Source organism: Nelumbo nucifera, chromosome 4 (assembly GCF_055504915.1).
Source record: "Nelumbo nucifera cultivar China Antique chromosome 4, China Antique-T2T, whole genome shotgun sequence".
Lineage (NCBI taxonomy): Eukaryota > Viridiplantae > Streptophyta > Magnoliopsida > Proteales > Nelumbonaceae > Nelumbo > Nelumbo nucifera.
In genome coordinates this window covers 93,462,575-93,484,656 of record NC_142652.1, presented here as the reverse complement: position 1 = coordinate 93,484,656, position 22,082 = coordinate 93,462,575, and the positions used below count along the sequence as shown (strand labels likewise).

Genomic DNA, 22,082 nt, shown 5'->3' with positions numbered 1-22,082 from the left:
CAATCCAATAGAGATTTTGGACCATTTTAGACCGGTCCAATTCAATGTTTAAACCGTTCAATTTGTTCAAATTTGTTTAAATTTAGATGGGTTTTAATCAAACCTGGCCCATTGACACCTATATTCTTATCTTCTATCAATGGAGCTGATATTATCTCAATCCAACCCAATCCAATAAATTCATTAAGGATAGACTAGATCCAGTCCAATCTAATAAATACTTTGGACCATTAAGTCTGGACTGATCCAATTCAATGTTTTGTTGGCCTGTTCAATTTGTCCAAATTGATCTTAGTTTGAATGGAATCCAATCCAAAACTGGTCCATTATTGACACCCCTACTTACAAGCTTATTCTCATGGCTGCTACCCTTGATTGCCTCTCCCTCGCCAACTCTGCGAGAATATCTGCTTGAATGGCCACTGATTGATGAAATGTTGATACTGTAACTAATTCCTCTTGGAATTAGGAGTCTGTTTTCATCAACTTTTGGTGGGTGGGCATTGTTGATATAACTTGATGTGGAGAAGTCATGATCTAATAAATGGTTGAGTTTGGCAAAGGGGATGGCATTGGCATTCATTAGAGTACGATCACGTCATGGGCTAAGCTTTCTTGGACGTCCTTTTCATGTGGATAGAGGTACAACTGGGGCCCAGTTCTCCCAAACCCAATCAAAAAAGTGGGGTTGGATTGGGTTTCAGTTGAAGTTCGGTACAGGGTTAGGGTTGAAAAATTAGTGGATGTGAGTCCAATTTAACTTCAGTTGGGTTAGGATTGAGGCCTTGGAAAAACAACTTTAATCCAGTAATCTTAAGCCTGTCAAAAATGTTTTTCGCAAAAATGAAGTCAATCCAAACCCAATTTGATCTATTGGTTGGATTAGGGTTGGGGTTCAACAACTCGAATTAGATTAGGGTTCACCTCAACTAGACCTAACATAGCCCTGCGTGTATCCCTTCATGTGGACCCCATTAATCCATTGCATGTCAGCATCATTCTATCAGCTCCATAGAAGGGAATCTAGATCAAGCTAAGCTTGACTTTGAATTTGATGGAAAAAAGAGAGGTAGGCCATGAGTGGCAGGGTTTTAGGTATATATATGGTTACGAGGTAGAAGACCCACACCATTGAAAGCAACTTTTAAGACTGAGTGACTTTCCTCCATGGTCTATGGCTGCATTTGAACTTTCCTTTCACATTGTAGGTAAGATGAAAGGTGTAGTTGTCTCAACAACATTGTTCATGTGGCCAGTGAGGAGACATATCCAACTAGACTCAAGTACAGAAGGTCTGAAACACATGGAATGGGTCCCATCCAAGTTGTCAAGCCCAGAATGAACATGACCAAATAATGTTTTATCTTCTTATTATGTTGATTTCTATTTGTTTTTTATTTATTGTTAATCGATTAGGTGGTCCCCATCCATTCAATGTTGGGTCCCAGCAATTCTATAAAGATGATAGAATTATTTATTTTGAGATAGTTCTCTCACAATTCTGCCAACTTTCCAGCTTGTTGTTGCGTGTAATTTCGAAATCTTAAAAATGTGGGGTTGGAAGCTTAGGCTATGTATAGTTAAAATTTTGTTATAAAGACATTATTTGAAGAATGAATTTTGAGCCAAAAATGATTTTTTTAAGCTTGATTTTTTTTGCTCTTTAAGAATCAATTTTCAGAATGAATTTTGAACCCAAGAAAAGCTTTACTATTCCAGTAATTTTCATACTTCCAAGTTTAAAATTGGGTTATAACCTAAACAGTACTTCCCTTCACTTTTCTCTCTTTCTCATTTTACCCTGACTTTTCGAAACCTCTAGAGACCCCTATCTATCATCACGAGATGAATGTATTTACAATTTTATCCCTCCTTTTTAATTTGTCATGAACAAAAATTGTGGGATGATGAAATTTATTATTTTATTATATTACCTCTATTTGAGGGTTTACCACTTCATCCAAATGGGCTTGGAACATTTGAATTTACCTATTCTCTTTTTAAACAATTATTTAATGGGTATTTTGATGAATACCACTTTTACAATATTGATTGATTGGTTATAAGTTTTTATCATGTTTTTCCAATATCATACTCGAACCTATAAATATAGTATAGGCTTAGTTTTGTCATTAAAAATAATTAATGGTCAAGTCAGTTAAATTTAAGAGAAATGGGAAAAGTGAAGGGGCTTTTAGATAATAACTCTTTAAAATTGATTCTTAGAATCACAAAATTTAATAGAATTAATTCTATGAAAATATGTCAAATGCAATCATGCCCAAACCCACAAATAGAAGATATGGGTAAGTTTTGTCACTAAAAATAATTAATGGTCAAGTTGGATATCTTTTGCTAATAATCACTGGCAGTGACTTGAGGGAATGTAAATTAGGGTTTGTGTGGTTTATAGCTAGAATTTCCTTTGAAATTTGGAATGGACTATTCCCATAATTTGTTTGATTCATATAGGAATGGGAATAGGAATTGGAATCAGTAAGAATAGGATTTCATTCCCAAGGGAGGAGCAGGGAATGACCATTCCTTCAAATGGAGAAATGTCATTCCAGTAGGAATGAGAATGTGATTCCGATTCTAGACCCCTATTCTTGTGAACCAAATTGGGTCTAGATATGACAACAAAAATTCATTGATAGTGGGGTCTTTGAAGGTTTTGAATAAGTCGGGTTAAGTTTAAGAGAAACGGAAAAAGTGAAGGTGAGCTTTAGATAATAATCCTTTAAAGTTGATTCTTAAAATCAAAAAATTTAATAGAGGGCCCATTTGGTTTGTAGTCGAAATCGGAACCGGAGTCCGAGTCGAAATCCTCCAAGAATCGGAATCTGAATGATCCATTCCCATACTCTGTTTGGTTCAGACAGAAATGGGACTGGGAATTGAAATCAGTAGGAATGAGATTTCATTACCAAGGGAGGGGCAGGGAATGACCATTCCCTCAAATGGGGGAATGCCATTCCAGTAGGAATGAGAATGGGATTCCGATTCCATCCAACCAAAAAGTTGGAATTGGAATAGCCAATTCTGATTCCAATTCCAGACCCCTATTCCCACGAACCGAACGAGGTCTTAGTTTTTTCGCTAAAAATAATTAATGGCCAAACTGGATTTCTTCTATTAATAATAACTGATAACTAACAATGACCTAAAGGAAGGTAAGTGATGAAGGGAAATTTGGCCCGACCTCGCCATCACTCGACGCGTGGCAAAAGCGAACAGCTCGGAGCAACAGAGCGCCCAAAACACCAAAAGAAAAAGGAGCACGAGCTCCCTACTAGGAGCCCGAGCTCCCTACTAAGAACCCGAGCTCCCTGCTAGGAGCCCGAGCTCGCAACTAAGGACCTGAGCTCCCTACAAGGAGCCCGAGCTCTCTCCTAGGCCATAAACCTCGAGGCCGTGACCCGAGCTGGCCCATGGAAGCTCGGAGCACTCCCCAAACCGAACTCAAGACTTTGTCCCCCCCCCGTTACTCCGGCACTTCGCCTCCGAAACGCCAGACTAACCAAGCGTACCATACCTGACACCAAGGATGTCCGTTTCCAAGGGCGGCGCACCTGACTGATTTGGGATCTGACGCTTGACAGCCGCACTTCAAACGGCCTCCTGCCACCGCCACCTACCACCGTCGTCACCAGCCGCAGAAACAGTTCCGACAAAAGGAGCAGTGGCGGTTCTGCCCGGCCAGAAGGGATGACATCCAAACTGGCAGGAGCTCAGAGATAGTCAGGCCTGATCTAACAGAAGCCTGGAAGTGAGTGCGCGATGTGGTTATAAAAGGCTCCCTACCTCCCAAGAACGAGGTATGCAAACTTTGCGCTATCTGGTTTATCTTGCCTTTGAAGGATTCTAACTTGAGCTTCGGAGCCTCTACACCGGGTTCTCCCCAGAGCTTCTTCATCTCCCCCGTTTCAGGTCCCCAGTTACTCAATTCAGAGGCAAGGTCGTTGACAGCTAAGACCGGCCGGATTGCGCATCATCAGTAAGTGTTAGATGACAAAAATTGTCCGAAGTTAAGTCAGGTAAAGTATAATAGAAATGGGGAAAAGTGAAGGGGGTTTTAGATAATAACTCTTTAAAATTGATTCTTAGAATCACAAACTTAAATCTCCTAGCTTATCAGCTCTGTTCTGCTAAAGAATTCAACACGAACAACAAATCCATTCTTATCTGTTTTCCCTGTTTTCTCCTTAATCCAAACATAACCTTGAAGCTTTCAAACGGTGCAGGAAAAAACATTAAGCATGTATTCCATATAAGGTGGTTTATGGTTGATAAAAAGGAGACTCGAGTTAAATGTCAGAATATAATCTAAGATTGTGAAATCAAATATCTCATTTGTTTTTTTTTTTTTTCTAAAGGATTTAACCAATAGGTTTTGGCAAGTTGTTGTTTGGGTCTTTTGCTCAGGTAGGGCCAATTTGTGTTTGACATGCTTCCAAAGAATTAACTCTAATTACTTTGTGATTCTAAGGATTAGTTTCAAGTTTGAATACTTGAAAATTATTGCAACTAACGGCTCAAAACTCATTATAAGAAGTGATTCAATGGAACTCAGAAATTTAGGCTGCATTTGGTTTGAAGGAAAGGAAATGTAGATTTTCCTTTACAAATCTTGTATAGATTTTCCTATCTTTGCCTTCCTTTCCTTGCTTTTTCCTTCAAACCAAACAAGCCATTAACTTGAAAAAAGAACCATGTTTGACTCAAAACTCATTAGCTTGAGTTTCCTTCCACATCAATTTAATAGTGTTATGCGCCATCTATCAAAATATTCTGTTCATTTGCATTCTTCAATTGCTAACATATTTTCTTGATTTTGCCAACAAAGGCAAACCCTTTTGTTCAATGGAGTTGCCTAGACGAGGGTGCAAGTTGGGTGGGCTCTGCTTGAAATTTTGCTAAAATTTAAATGGGCCTAACTTCACAATCCAGGCCCAATGGTAAATTCTTCAAATCATTTGCAGCTGCACAAAGGCTGAAATTGTCTTGATTTTCATGCCTCTCATTTTTGATGAATTATAAGAAACCAACATAGAATAGTTCCCAAGATATTGGATGGTCGACAATCAAAAACTTAGGACCAGCATCGTAAAATTAGTAACCAATCAGGTGGATTTTAATCAAAATTCACGGGGTTGTGATTGGTTAAAACCTTTGCGGTATCACAGTATGACAACGGGGTAACTCATAAACCCCAAACCCATAAACCCTCAATCCAGATGCAGACGGGATTCGATCCCAAATCACCACTACAAGTCTACAATCAGTAGGAGACCTTACCAGTTACCAATTACCAACCAACCGGTTGGCACCTTTTATTTAATCGGGTTTGATTTGCATTGGATCCGATTACATAAATGGATCATCCGAAATGAGAAATAATCGGACTTTCGGTTTTGGACTCCTCTAAGTCTAAAGTTCTAATAGTTCTATCACCCAAATCGGCTTCAGTGCTGATATGCCCGTGCTCACTGTCAGCCTTGCATTGGGAATATTTCCCAATGCACGGTGTAAAAAGGCTGTGCGAATGGTGTAAGCACAGTTGTGAGCACTGAAGCCGATCTCGACAGGGATGGGCTTGGTAATGGTAATCGGCACACGCGAGTTGCAATTGCAGCTGCCAGGCGAGAGAGAGAGAGAGATATGATATTGAACGCTGGTACAATTGTTGTAGCTCGCAGGCCTCCTTGGGGGACGCTCTGCATGGGAACGAAAATCAGCAAGACAGAGGAGCTACGAACCCAACTCGACCAGCTTCACACTGAAGCAGAGAAAACAAGGTTCAAAGGTGTGTTTGTGCTGCCTCTGCTCTTTTTCTTTTCGAAAAATCCGAATCCATCTTCCCTTCATCACTTGCATTAAATCATTGATTCTACGACAATTAAGGCGAGATAATTTGCTTCTCAGAAGATTTTACTCAAATCGTGTGAAATTCTTCCTTTGATTTCTTATGAAACTGCGGCAATTTTGCTGCTAGACCCTCAGAGAGTTCTAGTAAAAGGGATCAGAAGGTGGGTTTTGAAATGGGTTATGGGGTTACACTGCAATGGATAAATTGTTGATCCGAGAATGCTAGAAATGACCTATTTTAGATGGTCATCTGTATTATCACCTTCTGTGGCTCACAAGGTGGGATGCAATAGGCGATGTAGGATTGATTGTTCATTAGTTGGGTTCATGCTTCTCTATCAGAAGAAACGGTCTAAAGATAAATATCTCACAACATGAAGGTCTCTATAGAAGTATTGGACTTCCAGGCAATAATTTGCTTTGTTGACCAATTTGTCTTGGACTATTTGTTCCAGCTCATATAAGAGGTGGTACACATGGAGTCAGCTTTCTATTAACGAATATGTATGAACAATGGGTGTACAGGTCTGAAGTGTGCGGAATCCACTGATTTCACCATATGGGCAAGAGCTTGTTCAGGTTAAATTGATCTTTCTGAGACATACTGGACTCCATTTAATAGTTAGCATTGGCTACAAATAACACCAAGTCACTAACTATTAGGTAGAAATTACAATAGTGAACCCTAAATAGTTGCGGTTAAGGCTGAGTTGAGCTTATCTATAAATGAACTGGGATTAAAATCATGATCTTAATCTTTATTTTACCCACACCTTCATTGGTATTAACTTAAATTTTGTATATTTTAGAAGTCTACCAGAAAAGAAAAAGAAAGGATGAAAGTGAAGGAAAATGGTAACCATAGTAAAGAAGGACAATGACTCCTATACCTTTTTTTTATAGGAAACGGTAACTTTCATTGATGGATTTAAATAAAATTACAATTACAATTTTACCACCTACAGGATGGGTGGAACATCAGAGCAAGAACTTTACAAACAAGCCCAAAACAAAGCCTCCCTAGTAACTCCTTGCTTAGCTAAAGTGTCATCCATTCCATTTGCTGACCTTTTTATCCATTTAAAATGCACCCAATCTCCCTTGCTAAGCTAATAGTCTCTCTTAGAGGTTGCCTAAGTGACCATACTCCCAAGTTTCCAAATTGTATCCACCCTATTACCAGCTTGGAGTCTCCTTCCACTTCTAAGTGTTGCATTCCCCATTGTTTCGCCAATTTCAGGCCTTGGAGCAAGGCCATGACTTCTGCCCTTAAGGAGTCTCTGTTGGAAAATGTGGGGTTACTGGTTCAGATCTGAAAATAGAATTGTATATATTCCTAGGATTGTGGAAGGATTGATTTAGAAAGTTTTTCTTTCTATTTTTGTACTTTCTTTTTTCTTCTTTTTATTTTATTTTCTTTCTATTTATTGCAACAGCTTACTGTATAAATATGCCAATTGGCAATAGAATGAAACATATCAGTATTCTACCATTCCAAAACATGGTATCGGAGCTCTAGGTTTGTCAACCTTGAGATTTTTTTTTTCGGCCTTCATTGCCAGTTTTTTGTGTTTTTCTCTTATGGCCTTCAGTGTTGATCTGTAACCAGAAGTGTTCCTTTATTCTCCTTTCCTACTGGCCTTATTTTTCCTCCATTAACAATGTCCGACATGACTGCATCAAGTGCTCCCGTCCAAACCGATGAAGGAGCAACAAATTCTCATCCTCACACTGGTGATTTGCAGAATATTCAGGCAACATATAGACTGAATGGCCAGAATTACTTGAAGTGGTCACAACTAGTGCGTACCTATTTAAAGGGAAAAGGAAAAATTAGTCACCTCCTTGGAACAGGACCAAGGTTGGGTGAGCCAAATTTTGATGCTTGGGACGAAGAGGACTCCATGATTATGTCATGGTTGTGGAGTTCAATGACACCCGAGAGTGATACTTGTATGTTTCTTCCCTCTGCAAAGGCTATTTGGGATGTTGTCCGACAAACCTATTCCAAAGCTGCTCGTGTCTATGAGGTCAAAGTGAAGACTGTGGCGGCCAAACAAGGGAGCAGGAGTGTTACAGAGTATGCAAATCTGCTGCAAAATTTATGGCATGAGCTTGATCATTATCAGGTTCTTGAGACAAAGTGCGCAGATGATGCTGTGATCTTGAAGAATTTCATTGAAAGAGATAGGGTGTATGATTTTTTGGTCGGACTGAATGTTGAATTTGATCAGGTCTGAATACAAATTCTTGGCAAAGAAGAAGTGCCTCCATTGAATGAAGTCATAGCCCTTGTCAGAGCTGAGGAAAGCCGCCGTGGAATCATGCTTGAGCCTAAAGATCCCGAAGGCTCAGCCATGGTGGCAAGGGGAGGAAGTTACAGTGGTTCAAAGGGTGAGAACAATCACAACTTGGCTCATGACACAACCACCCGTGACTCTAACGATAACATCTGGTGCACCTATTGCAAGAAGCCCAGACACACGAAAGATCGGTGCTGGAAACTTCATGGGAAACCTCCCACATCCAACAAGGAATGGGGAAATCGAGGAGTTTCAAAAGGAGTTCAACAGGCCCATAATGTCTCCACAACCCCGCAGCAAGAACACTCAAGTCAGGGACCATTTAATGATGAAGAAATTGAAAGGCTAAGGTGCTTCCTGAAATCCTTGAAACCAGGAAGTGGTTCTACCTCTCTTGCTCTCTCAGGCGAGTCTTTATCTCTAGGATTACATGCCTCGGCTAGTGTTTTTCCATGGATTCTTGATTCTGGAGCTACTGACCACATGACACCCTCTTCACTACATTTTCTCACCTATACACTCTGTCCTAGTAATAGAAAAATTTCTGTTGCTGATGGTTCTTTCACCACAGTGGCAGGGATTGGGAATATTCAAATTACTCCATCCCTATTACTTAAAAATGTGCTTCATGTTCCTAAGTTATCCACTAGCCTTATCTCTATACATAAACTCACCCAGGATGTGAACTGCAATGTTGTGTTCTTCCCTTCTTACTGTGTATTTCAGGACTAGGTTTCGGGGAAGAAGATTGGACTTGCTAAGGAAAGAGATGGACTCTACTACCTTGAAGCAACCAGCAAATCATCTCACACTGTTATGCATGTCACACACGAATCATTCTTATCTACCTCCAATAAAGATTTAATTTGGCGTCATCATTTCCGTTTTGGTCATCCTTCATTTCCTATTTTAAAAACAATGCTTCATTCCTTGTTTAAAGGAATTGATGTTGAAATCTTTCATTGTGATGTTTGTGAACTTGCTAAGCACAAAAGTATTTCTTTCCCAATCAATAACAAAAGATCTTCAACTCCTTTTTATTTGATTCATTCGGATATATGGGGCCCTTCTCAAATTCCCAACATTACTGGTTCCAGATGGTTCGTCACCTTTATTGATGATTGCACTAGGGTCACATGGATTTTTCTTCTTAAGTCTAAATCTGATGTGGGTACGATTCTTCCCAACTTTCATAACATGGTCCAAACTTAGTTTGGTGTGAGAATTAAAAGGTTTCGATCTGATAATGCTACAAATTATTTTAATCAGAATTTGCCCCCATTTTTTCAGAAAGAAGGCATTGTGCATGAATCCTCCTGTGTTAACACTCCCCAACAGAATGGGGTAGCTGAGAGAAAAAATGGCCATCTTTTGCAAACCACCCGAGCCTTTCTCTTTCAAAATCAGGTGCCAAAACAATATTGGGGGGAAGCTGTCATTACTGCTGCCTACACCATAAATAGACTACCATCTAAAGTTCTTGACAACCAAAGCCCAATACAAGTCCTTTCTCAATTTTACCCTGATATTCGAGCCTCAAATAATCTCACACCAAGAATTTTTGGCTGCATTGCCTTTGTTCATGTCCATAATAAGGGAAAATTAGACCCACGAGCAATCAGGTGTGTCTTTTTGGTATATTCCCCAACTCAGAAAGATTATAAATGTTATCATCCAGCCACCAGAAAATTCTACACCTCCATCGATGTCACATTTGAGGAAGGAAAATCTTTTTTCACTCAACCTTATCTTCAGGGGGAGCCCTCATTAATGGAAGATAAAGCCTCGGATCTACTCTCCCTAGATTTATTACCCTCCTCACAGACATTCAATCGTCAAGAATCACATCCCTCTGAGTCACATTCCTCTGAGTCTCAACAAGAGTCAAACAACCCGACCATTGAACCAAATTCGGACATTGTTAACCCCACGAATGATGTGCATGATAATGTGAGATATATGCAGGTTTACTCTAGGAGGAAAAATCCAGATCCTCAACCTATGCAAGTCCAAGATTCAACTCCTAATCCTAGAACTGAGGGATGCTCAGAACCTGAACCTACACCTTCACAGTCTGAGTATGAGTATGACCTACCTATTGCACTGAGAAAATGAACCAGAGAATGTACCAAACGCCCATTGTACCCTTTAGCCAAATATGTATCATTCCAAAGATTCTCTAAATCCTATAAAAGTTTTCTAGCCAGCCTTAACACCATTCCAATTCCTAATACTCTAGCCGAGGCACTTTCTAATAAGGAGTGGAGAAAAGCCATGAGAGTGGAAATGGAGGCATTAGAAAAAAAAACACATGGGAAGTTGTGGATCTACCAAGAAACAAGAAGATGGTAGGTTGTAAATGAGTGTTCACAATTAAGTACAAATTTGATGGGTCATTAGAAAGGTACAAAGCACGCCTGGTAGCCAAGGAATATACACAGACTTATGGGGTAGATTATCAGGAGACTTTTGCCCCAATAGCTAAATGAATACAGTAAGGGTGTTACTTTGGCTGCTAACTATAATTGGGATTTGCAACAGTTTGATGTAAAAAATGCGTTTCTCTATGGTGATCTCGAAGAGGAGATATACATGGACATTCCACCGGGTTTTGGAGAAGGCATTAAAGGGAACAAGGTTTGTCGGTTGAAGAAAGCAAAGTCAAGGTGACCACACATTGTTTATCAAACACAGCCTCAGGGAGAGTTACTGCACTATTAGTCTATGTGGATGATATAATCGTTACTGGGAATGATAAAAAGGAGAAGGAAGTATTGAAAAACTGTCTTGCCAGAGAATTTGAGATAAAAGACTTGGGGAGACTAAAGTATTTTCTCAGAATTGAAGTTGCACATTCTAAACAAGGCATCTTTATCTCTCAACAAAAGTATGTTGTTGATCTTTTGAGAGAAACAGGAAATATGGCATGTAAACCAGCTTCCACGCCCATAGATCCCAATCATAAACTTGGAGAAGCCAACGAGAATGCAAGTGTAGACAAGGAGATGTTCCAAAGACTAGTTGGAAAACTCATTTATCTTGCACATACACGACCGGATATTGCATATGCTGTAAGTGTAATAAGTCAGTTTATGCATAATCCTGAAGAAGTTCATCTGCAGGCTGTTCATCGAATTCTGCACTATTTGAAAGCCAATCCAAGAAAAGGAATTTTATTCAGAAGAAATGGAGGACTGGCTCTTGAAGCATATACAGATGCTGACTATGCAGGATCTCCAGTAGATAGACGGTCCACTTCTGGTTACTGTACCTTCTTAGGAGGAAACTTAGTCACTTGGAGGAGTAAGAAGCAAAATGTAGTGGCTCGGTCAAGTGCAGAGGCAGAATTCAGGGCTATGGCACAAGGAGTGTGTGAATTACTCTGGTTGAAGATAATTTTAGAAGACCTGAAGATTCCATGAGAAGAGCCTATGAAACTATATTGTGACAACAAGTCAGCCATCAATATTGCTCACAATCCTGTTCAACATGCCAGGACGAAGCACATCGAAATTAACCGACACTTTATAAAAGAGAAACTGGACAACAAGTTAATTTGCACTCCCTATGTGTCTACAAAAGGACAACTGGCCGATGTACTTACTAAAGGGCTCAATAGTACAGACTTTTGGAGAATTATAGCCAAGCTAGGAATGGAGGATCTTTATTCACTAGATTGAGGGGGAGTGTTGGAAAACGTGGGGTTACTGGTTCAGATCTGAAAATAGAATCGTATATATTCCTAGGATTGTGGAAGGATTGATTTAGAAAGTTTTTCTTTCTATTTCTTTCTTTCTATTTTTGTACTTTCTTTTTTCTTCTTTCTATTTTCTTTTCTTTCTATTTTTCTTTCTTTCTATTTATTGCAGAAGCTTACTGTATAAATATGCCAATTGGCAATAGAATGAAACATATCAGTATTCTACCATTCCAAAACAGTCTCCTATCCCAATCGGGCTCGAGTAAAGGGCCAAGACTTTTCCTTCCTCATTTTTGAAAACTCCCTCAACTCCTGACTGGCCTAGATTACCCAAGGAGCTTCCATCAAAGTTTAACTTCACCCTGAACTGAGGCGGTGGTAACCAAATTTCTTGAACCACAAGGAGGTAGGGAGAGATACAGCTATATCACTCCAATTTCTAATTAAATCAGCTGAGGAGAAGCCCTTGAAGAGGTGCTGCTCTTTCAGCCAATGCATAACCTTGATGGTGATAACCTCAAGAAGTGTTTCCTTGGATTTTTCTTTCCCTTGGAAGATCCTATTGTTTCTCTCTTCCCAAATTGACCAAAGGATAGCTGCTCTTGTTATTCTCCACATTACCCTACCTCTTTTCTTTGGTTGCCAGAAGAAGCTAGAGTCAAAAAGGTTCAGCACACCCGAGGGGGGATTCCAACTACAACCAAAAAAAGAAGAGAACCAATCCCACAAATAAGAAGCAAAAGGACAAGAAATCAAAAGATGAGTCAACGTCTCACCATTTCTTAAGCAAAGGCAACAAACATGTGGGGAAAGGCACCAATCTAGCCTTTTTCTTTGAAGTACATCTATAGTGTTGATCTTTTTGGAGAGCCACTTCCTAACAAAAAGCCCTAACCTTTGGCGGCACAGGAGAAAACCACACTTCTTTAGCAGGAAAAGAGACAGGCACAACAGAAGGTTGAACTAAGGCATTGAAAAGAGAGGAACAAGAGAAAGATCCTGAAGAGGATTCTTTCCAAATTCTATTGTTTGGGCAAGAAAGATCTAGGAAAACTAAACTGAACATAGTGAGCAACTCATCTGCAAAAGCCAACTCTGAATCCCTCAACCCTCTTTTCAAACTCAAATCTCAAGTCCCCTTAGACACATGGAGTGAGGAGATGGTTTTGAATTTATTTAGGGAAAGATCCCAAGTCAAAGATCCTCCCAAAATAGAATTTTATTACTTGAGAACACATCAAGTCTGATGAAAGGCTGGAAGGAAGGCAAGGCTCCAGAAATGGCTTTCCAAGGGGAGAAATGAGAAGCCCTAGGATCAACGACAACATTCCATCCGTTAAAGACAAAAAGCAATAAGTCATTCAGTATAGCCACTTAAGCTGTTTTCAAACAGCTCCTAAGAATCAGTCAGTTTAGAAGAGTTAATCTAAGATGCTCAAATGCTAAAGGTGGATATGTGAAATGGGCATACAACTTATTTCTTGAGATCAAGGATATGGATATGGACATCAATATCCTATATAACATGCTGACACCATTTTTTTATGTTTAAGCACTTTAAGTTGAATGTCCTTTTTAAATACTTTAACATTAAATATTGTTAAATTCATTGAAATTTAACATCACACAATATCAACCATGGTAGGGACTTATAAGCTGAGGGTGATGAATGTGACGTTGTTTTTTATTATTCTTCAATTTTTTATATATAATGATTAAAATGTAGCATTTATATATTTTATAGGTGTGCATATATTCTAGTAACTATCCATGCAATATCTGATATTATAACGGATAAGTATCAACCCATGTTGCACGGACACTGATACAGGAGTTTGAATTTGACATGTATTGAAGAGTCTGACTTGGGAAGCTAAGAAAACATGGACTTGTAGACACGTCTATGGAAAATTATATACTATTAAAATAGCCCGTATTTTTTGAATCCTAACCTTATATACCTGTGAAAATTACCTTTGTTGTTACTAAGTAATGTTTGATGTGAAAAATGGCATTCATCTTGTACATTAGCTGTTCATGCATGTCAAATAACCTAGAAGATAGAAAGGAAATGTTATTTAAAAGTATCCTCAAGAATCATGGAGTGTTGGAATCTAACGCATGTCGAACGTGGACATGCCATCCATTTGGAAGAGTGGATGCAACACTGAAAGGAGATAGCATTTTGAGTATCATAGGATTTAAGGTAATGCGATAGCATTTATGTCATTCCATATTGAAAATGGCAGTCGAATCTCCACTTTCAAATAGAAAAAGTTTCTCTGCTCCCCTTCTTCTCTTTCTGGTTTGAACTAGAATTTGGGCTTCACTAGGAATCTTAGAGAGTTTGAGGTTCCCATCATGTCTGCTTTGCTTACCTTGCTGAATTCTGTAGTCCTAGGGTAAGATGGCTTGGATAGTAGGGTGTAGATCCTTAATCTAGCTAGACTTTTCACCTGTAAGTCTTTGTTTACCTCTCTTATTGCCTCCTCACCTTCCCCTTCTCCTTCTTTCCTTGTTAAGGAAATTTGGTGTGTTCCCATTCCTCCTGGAGTTGGTGCTTTCTGCTGGGATGTGTTTTATGATTATATTAACACTTGTGGTTTACTTCGAAGGAAGATGCCAAACTGGTACTTGTCCCCCAACTGGTGCTGCTTATGCAAATTAAATTGTGAGATTGTATTTCATCTCTTAATCTCCTGTCCCTTTGTTGGATTTATTTGGGATTGGTTTGCTTCGCTTTTTGGTTGCAAGTGGCTACCTCCTGATAGGTTGGGGGGGTTGTTTAGCCCTTCTGTTTGCAGTTGTACAAAAAGGAGGGGCAGGTTGATGTGGAGATGTACTAGGGCAGCAGTGGTTTGGACAGTCTGGGAAGAAAGAAACTCAAGAGCTTTCCAGGATAAGGAGGGGAGTAAGGAAGCCTTAATAGAGGTCATAACTCTAAGAGTGGCACAACAGGTCAAGACCTTAAATATTTTCTCTGTTTTTAAGTCGATGATTTTTTCAGGTCTTGGGGGGCTATTGCTGACTCTTCTAGAAGACAGCTGGTAAACAATGGAATGGTCACCTCCATCTAGTGGCTGGATGAAGCTGAACTTTGATGGGAGTTGCGTGGGCAATCTAGGCCCATCTGGAATTGGAGGGGTAATTAGGGATGAGGAAGGAAACATATGTGCCTTTTTCTCAGATCCAATTGAGCAATTTGATGTTGCCACTGCAGAATTCTTGGTAGCAGTTTTTGGGGTTGAGAAAGCCAAAGAATTGGGTTTCGAAAGGTTAGTTATTGAAGGTGATTCCCAAATAGTCGTGGATGGCAAAAGAAGGGGGAAGGAGTGTCTTGGCATCTAAGGAATGATCTCAGATGGCTCAAATGGCTCTCTAAGGACATGTTCATTCAAGTAAATTGGTTAAAAGGTCTACCAACAGCTTGGTGAATGGTCTAGCTAAGCAAGGGGTTCAGAGACAATCTATGTTGTGGGCTCAGTTTTAATATTGTGGGGAATTTAGACTCTGTCGAGTCTATTTGTTTCTTTCACAATTTCTTGTTGTTCTGTTTTCTCATAATTTTAATAAAATTCTTCCCGAGTTACTGACCAAAAAAATAGAAAAAATTTTTCAACATGCTATCATCAAAAAATTGAAAGGAGACTAAGGTTGTGTTTGATAACTCAAAGTTTGATGTCTGAAAAGTCAAAAAGCTATTATTTCGGGTCTGACATCTGAAAAGAGGAAGAAATGATTTTCTGCCTTTCAGAGGCTTTGAAAAGATAAGATTGTTTCGAGAAAAACTCTTGCGTTACTTCTTTCTTCTTTCTCTATACCTCGGTTGTAATACTGCACTTTCATCCATTATTATGCCCAGGATAGAACTTTCTTGATTACATTTAAATGGGATAAATTCTCACATGCAAAGCTATAAGATCAAATAATAATGGGATGGCCAAAACTATAATTACAACTATAAATAATTTTATTTCAGCAAGTGCAGAAAGAGTAGTGAATTCCTTAAGGATGGAAAATCAATAAAAACAGAGCAAGAAGATGTTGTTAATTCACCTTTTGTTCTATGGTTTTTCTTTTCTGAAAATATATTGTTGTGCATCTTTTTTTTTTTTTTTTGATAAATGAGTGAAATTTTATTAAACCAGCAAATAAGAGTTACATGCAACCCTTGGAAAGGCACGGGATTATTGTTGTGCATCTTTTTATTATTGTGCATCTTATCCTACATAGATAAGTTTAAAATAATAAGATGTATTGTTTTTGTCAACATTTTTCTGGTGAGTGCATCTGGAGTTTGGAAAAGGAGATGGTTTCCTACAGAGTTGGTTTCCAAGTGGCGGTATGAGGGGCACATCACTAAATTTGCATGTATTTCTGCTCTACACTTGAATGTAGGAGTTCTGAGGATTCTATGAAAGCAGTCATTTCTTTACATGGGAAGCCTTGTAAGATGAGCTAAAACTCATTGTACAGTATTAACAATACTCAAGGGGACATTGGGTGGAATCACAGTGAACGGTTATTCTATGCAAACTTGTCAAATTCTAGCTAATTAAAGTTCCATGACATTATTGACAGTTGTGAATCTTGTTGGTGCTTATTGCTGCAGCATCTTTCTTTCCAAAGCCATTGTTGCTAGAATGCCAAGTGTTTCAAGTGATCTAAATGATTTGGTTTTGTAATCCTGTTCATGCTTTACTATACTTGATGAACTATGCTTCTTGTGGGTTTTTGACATTTTGCATATGCCTGAGTTCTTTGGTGTATACACAACTAGGCCGTATATCAAATATTTGGGGTTAGCTTATGAAATATCTGCACCACCATACCACTTTGTCGAGGGTTATATCCTCTTTTGAATCACAAATCCTGAAGTGTAGTTTCATACATGTGTAAATAACACTAATTCATATAACAATATAATAAGATGCGCTGTTTTTGTTAACATCTTTCTGGTGAGTGCATTGGTTTCAAAGTGGCAGTATGAAGGGCATATCACTAAATTTGCATGTATTTCTGCTCTGCACTTGAACGTAGGAGTTTTGAGGATTCTTTGAAAGCATTCATTCCTTTATATGGGAAGCCTTGTAAGATGAGCTAGAACTCATGGTACGGACTACGGAATTAGAAATACTTCGATGGTACATAGAGTAGAACCGCACTGAACTTATCAAAATCCAGTTAATTAAAGTTCCTTGACATTGTTGTTAGTTGAGAGCTTCTTACTGCTTATTGTTGCAGCATCTTTCTTTCCAAAGCCATTATTGTTAGAATGCCAAGTTTTTCAGGGATCTAATTTAACAGCTCAAGCCTTAAGGTTGAACAGTTCCTGGACCAGGTATCAGAGCTTGTTTGATCAAGTAGTCTAGTGTTCAGTTCTCATCACCCCCATTATAATTAATTAGTTTTCAGCACAAGGTATGGGTGGGCCAGTGCTTGTCCATGCTTCAAGCCTGATGAACTTTTGCGTGAGGGGGCACATTAGAGAATAAAAACCTATTCAGGGATCTAATCTAACAGCTTAAGATTTTAGGTTGAATGGTTCCTTGAGAATCTAGATCATTTGGTTTTGTAATACTGTTCATACTTTACTATACTTGATGAACCATGCTTTTTATGGGTTTTTGACAGTTTGCATGTGCCTCAGTTCTTTAGAGTATACACAACTAGGCCTTATCCTTGTACCAAATATTTGGGGTTAGCTTATGAAATACCTACCTGTGCCACCATATGACTTTGTCAAGGGTTATATCCTCTTCTGAATCACAAGTCCTGAAGTGTAATTTTATGTGTAAATAACACTTATTCATATCTCTGTGTGTATACCTACCTTACCTGCCTATAGAAGTTTGATCAGCTATATTGGAAGCTTCTAATAATAGATTTGAAAGGTCTCAATTTCATGATCAGGTTAAGGATGATATAACAACCATTGTTTTTTACCTGCTGATCAGGATCATTCATCATCAATTGACAAAAAATAGATTTTCTTTCACAGCTATCATTTTGTATGTCATCATAATAATAGACAAGGCATGTACTCTGCATAAAAATATATTTATCAGTAAATATGTGGTTATTGGTTCAGCAAATAGTGCAAGGTTAAGGCTCATAAGGTTGTCAGAGGCAGCAGAGAAGCTTCGGCAACAGGCAGCAATTGATGTTCAACTTGGGAAAGAAAATGAAGCAAGGGAACTTCTTTTTCAAAAAAGGAAGGTTATGCAAGCATTGGAGAAGTCAAAGAGCCGCATTGAGTTACTTGATCAGCTCTCAGCAAAGCTTAATGAGGTGCAGTAATCTTTTTTTTTTTTTATTTGGAATTTTGCATCTTATTGTTTCGTTCCAACAAAGGAACTTGTTGGAGTGAACAATATCTGAAAATCTTAATTATATATAGTAAATTCAAATGGATATGTCATTATCAATTTCCTCAAAGTTCATTAATATTATATGAGTTCTGTATTGTTCTCTGACCTAATCATGGTCATTGGTGCTTCAAAATAAATAAATAAATAAAGAACAAACCTAGTCTTACATAGAAAGACCAAAAATGAAATGAAGGTAAGAACTAAGAACTTTGTGTTGTTTTCTTGTAAGATGTTATTACTTCTTGGACTGAAGGGAGATTTTTACTTCCCAATATTTGCACCCTGATGGATTCATACATAGGATTCAACACCAAAAGGAAAGCAAAAACTCATTGTTGGGAGATGAAAAACTTATAAGCCTTGGTATCTGTAGAGAAGATGGGCCAAATGGCCCATAGGCTGTTTATCCTTTTTTATTTCTATGTTCTTTGTTGTAATGGGCCTTAAACTAGGGGTCTCTCTGTAAATTATTAAAGTTTTACTTAATGAAATGGAATTAAGGGTGTAAGAGAGAATGTTATGTTCGAAAATCTCTCTCTCTGAACCCTAGTTGTTGCCACCTTCTTCTTCTTCTCTCTTCTTGAAACCTGATTTCTGTTACTTTTGATTTTCTGCAATTTTTTAAGCAGTCATTTCATTTCAAAAGGTTGTTTTTCTTCTTGGTATCAGAGCAGACTCGACTTTTATAGAGAACTGAATCGTATGAATAGGTAAAGAAACCTATTTCAGCTTAGTTGTTAATGGTTTCTGGAGAGAAGGGGCTGGTTTTGTCGTCCTCCTGACAGATTCAAGTGTGTTGCCCAAAACCCTAATTTTCTGGAGAAATCTGATTGTGGGCCCCACAGGGAGTTTGACATGGGTGCTCAGTGACTGAAAGTCTTCTCATCCTTCATCTTGAAAATCGAATCAAGTAGATTGGTGTTCTGTGAAGTCTACAAGGAGCGGCTGAGATTTCTTTGTTTCTCCCGTTTTCTAGGTGTGACGCAGGTAGCTGGTACAACTGCATAGAGGTTGGCTCACAATACGGTTTTTGTTCTATCTTCATTTGTTGTTATTCGAAGTTGTTAGAAGTTATTTTCGAAGTATTTAAGAAGATGAACCCTTCAGAAGTTGAAAACAAGCAAGTTGCTGAATCCGGACAAGTTTCAGGAGCCTCTGTAGACTCTCTACTGGTTGTGACCATGGTCAAGATAGATGGAACTAATTATCTAGCTTGGTCACAATCAATAAAAATTCATATCTGCAGTAGAGGCAAATGGGGTTTTATCTCTGGGAGCAAAAAGGCTCCTTCGGAAGATGATCCATCATATGAAAAATGGGTGCAAGAAAATTATACTATTATTGGATGGCTTGTGAATTCAATGCAACCGCAAATTAGTCAGCACTATTTGTGGATGAATTCAGCAAAGGAAATTTGGGATAGTGTTGCTGAAACCTATTCCCAAAAATATATTGAAGTCTTTATGGCAGGAAATTGATTTGATAGAAGCTGTATCCTGGGACACCACTAATGATGCTGAGACTTACAGGAAACTTGTTGAGAGATGTTTTTGACAGGGTTGAATCCAGAGTATAACATCATCACAAAGCAAAATATTTATCCAAGGATAGTATTTCACTGTCTCAAGCTTATGCCTTGGTAAGTAGTGAAGAAAGCAGGAGACTTGTCCAGGTTCAAGGGGCTGGTCTAGATGATCACTTTGCTAATATGGGAGTGAAACCCAAGTGAGTTGCGGGGACTCCAAGTAGCTCAAGGAAGAAAGAAATTATTTGTAAGTACTATAAGAATCCAAAACACACTAAAGACAAGTATTGGAAATTGCATCCTGAGCTTCTTCCTCTTCATTTTCAAAAGAAGTCTGATAATATGAAGGCAGGGAGTGCCAATATTGTTGCTGGTCCAGATAGTGACAGATACCAAACTAAAGAGATGGACTGCTAGTGAGCAGTTAGTAGCTATGAAGGAAAAATATGAGAAGTTTGGAAGGATGATCAGTCACCAAGAGGGTGTGGCCTCTTCTTCCAACCCTCCAGGAAATTCAACCTCTTCTGCATTTGCTCATTCAGGTATACGGGCTTCTTCCAATCATACAACTATCTTAAGTAATCGTAGGATCCCTTGGATTATTGATTCTAGTGCTTTTGATCATATGGCCAGCCTTTTCCACTTTGTTTGTTTCTTATGATTTACTTCCTGACCGTGACAAAATCACCCTAGCCGATGGCTTTCTTGCCCCTATCTCCGGCAAGAGAACCATCAAGGCTACAAATTCCTTGGTACTTCCTTCTGCTCTTCATGTACTCAAGCTAAAAACAAATTTATTATTTGTAAGTAGCCTAACTAAGTCATTGAACTGTTGTGTAACATTCTTTCCTTCCTACTGTGTTTTTAAGGATCTGGAGTCTCAGAAAGTGATTGAGAGTGGCCATGAGGTGAATGGAATATATCTGCTGGACACTCCTGGACAGAGCCATGAACAACTTGGAAAAGTTGCTTTTGGGTCTACATATACAGAGTCCATCAGTTGAGTCATGTTATGTCATTTTCGTTTGGGTCATCTTTCTTTTTCTACATTAAGTCATTTTATTCCCAGAACTGTTTAAGGGAATTAGTATGTCTATTCTTCATTGTGAGTCGTGTGAATTGTCAAAACATTGTAGAAGCAATTATCCTTTGAGTAATAAAAAATCTTCTTCTCCATTTCATATTGTGTACTCTGATGTGTGGGGGCCTTACCACTTACCTTCTATGGGTGGTTACAAATATTTTATCTTGTTCATTGATGACTTTTCTCGGTTCACTTGGATATTTTTTGATGAAGTCCCATGATGATGTTCCCAGACTTGTGAGGCAATTCCATAAATTTGTCCTAACCCAGTTTGATACCAGAATTAAAATTTTCAGATCCGACAATGCAAAAGAATAGTTTGAGAAAAAACTGACCTGCTATCTCATTGATTTGGGGGTTATTCACCAAAGCTCATGTGTTAGGACCCCAGAATAGAATGCAGCTGCTGAAAGAAAAAATCGGCATATTGTTGAAGTTGCAAAAAGTATTCTATTTGCCTCACATGTTCCTACAAAATTTTGGGGTGATGCTGTTCTCATTGCAACCTACCTAATCAACCGTATGCCATTCAGGGTTTTGGGGTTTAAGTCTCCCTTCAGTCTTCTTCATCTGGGCAAGGATCTTTTTCCTATTCCTCTTCGTGTCTTTAGTTGCAATTGTTATGTACATATCATAAGTGTCCAGAGACATAAATTTGAACCAAAATCCCACAAATGTATCTTCTTTAGTTATTCCCTCACACAAAAGGGTTACTGTTGTTTTGATTCGAAGACTGGCACTCGGTATGTCTCAATGGATGTCACCTTTGATGAGCTCTCTTCCTTTTATGATTCTTCTCAGGAGAGGCATTGTCCAAAGGGGGAGAATTTGTCACACTTGTTTGCTCTTCCCCTTCCTATCCCAATTGAGTCTTCTATTGAGACTCATTCCAGTGTTTTTATCCCTCCTCCTTTACCTCCTCGTCCTCCTTTTAATCCCAGGTTGTACCAACGGTAAAGAACCAAAAGTGAGTAGATTGTTTCCCCTTCAGCACATGAGCCTCCTGCACTTCCAGTCACAGAAGAGACAACAGGTATTGATACAGCCCCTTTGGAGTCATCCTTTCTAGACCTTGATATCCCTATTGTTATTAGTAAAGGAAAAATGAAGTGTACTGCACATTGCATTTCCAAACGCCTTTCTTATAGTTTGCTCTCTCCTTCATATTTTGCCTACCTTTCTTCTGTTGCTTCTAACCCAATTCCCAGGTTTGTGTCAGAAGCTCTTACTA

General features: G+C 38.7%; 1 protein-coding gene across 5 annotated transcripts in view; it reads left to right on the top strand.

The window, feature by feature from the left end:
• The first annotated feature begins 5,466 nt into the window (after positions 1-5,466).
• Positions 5,467-22,082, top strand: part of LOC104610638 (forkhead-associated domain protein) — a 35,009-nt gene continuing 18,393 nt past the window's right edge. For all 5 annotated transcript variants that reach the window (XM_019199972.2, XM_019199974.2, XM_088903991.1 and 2 more), the window contains exons 1-2: positions 5,467-5,806; positions 17,963-18,162. In XM_019199972.2, coding sequence (XP_019055517.1) covers positions 5,662-5,806; positions 17,963-18,162 — 345 coding nt within the window. In that variant the 5' untranslated portion in view covers positions 5,467-5,661. The remainder of the gene's footprint in view (positions 5,807-17,962; positions 18,163-22,082) is intronic.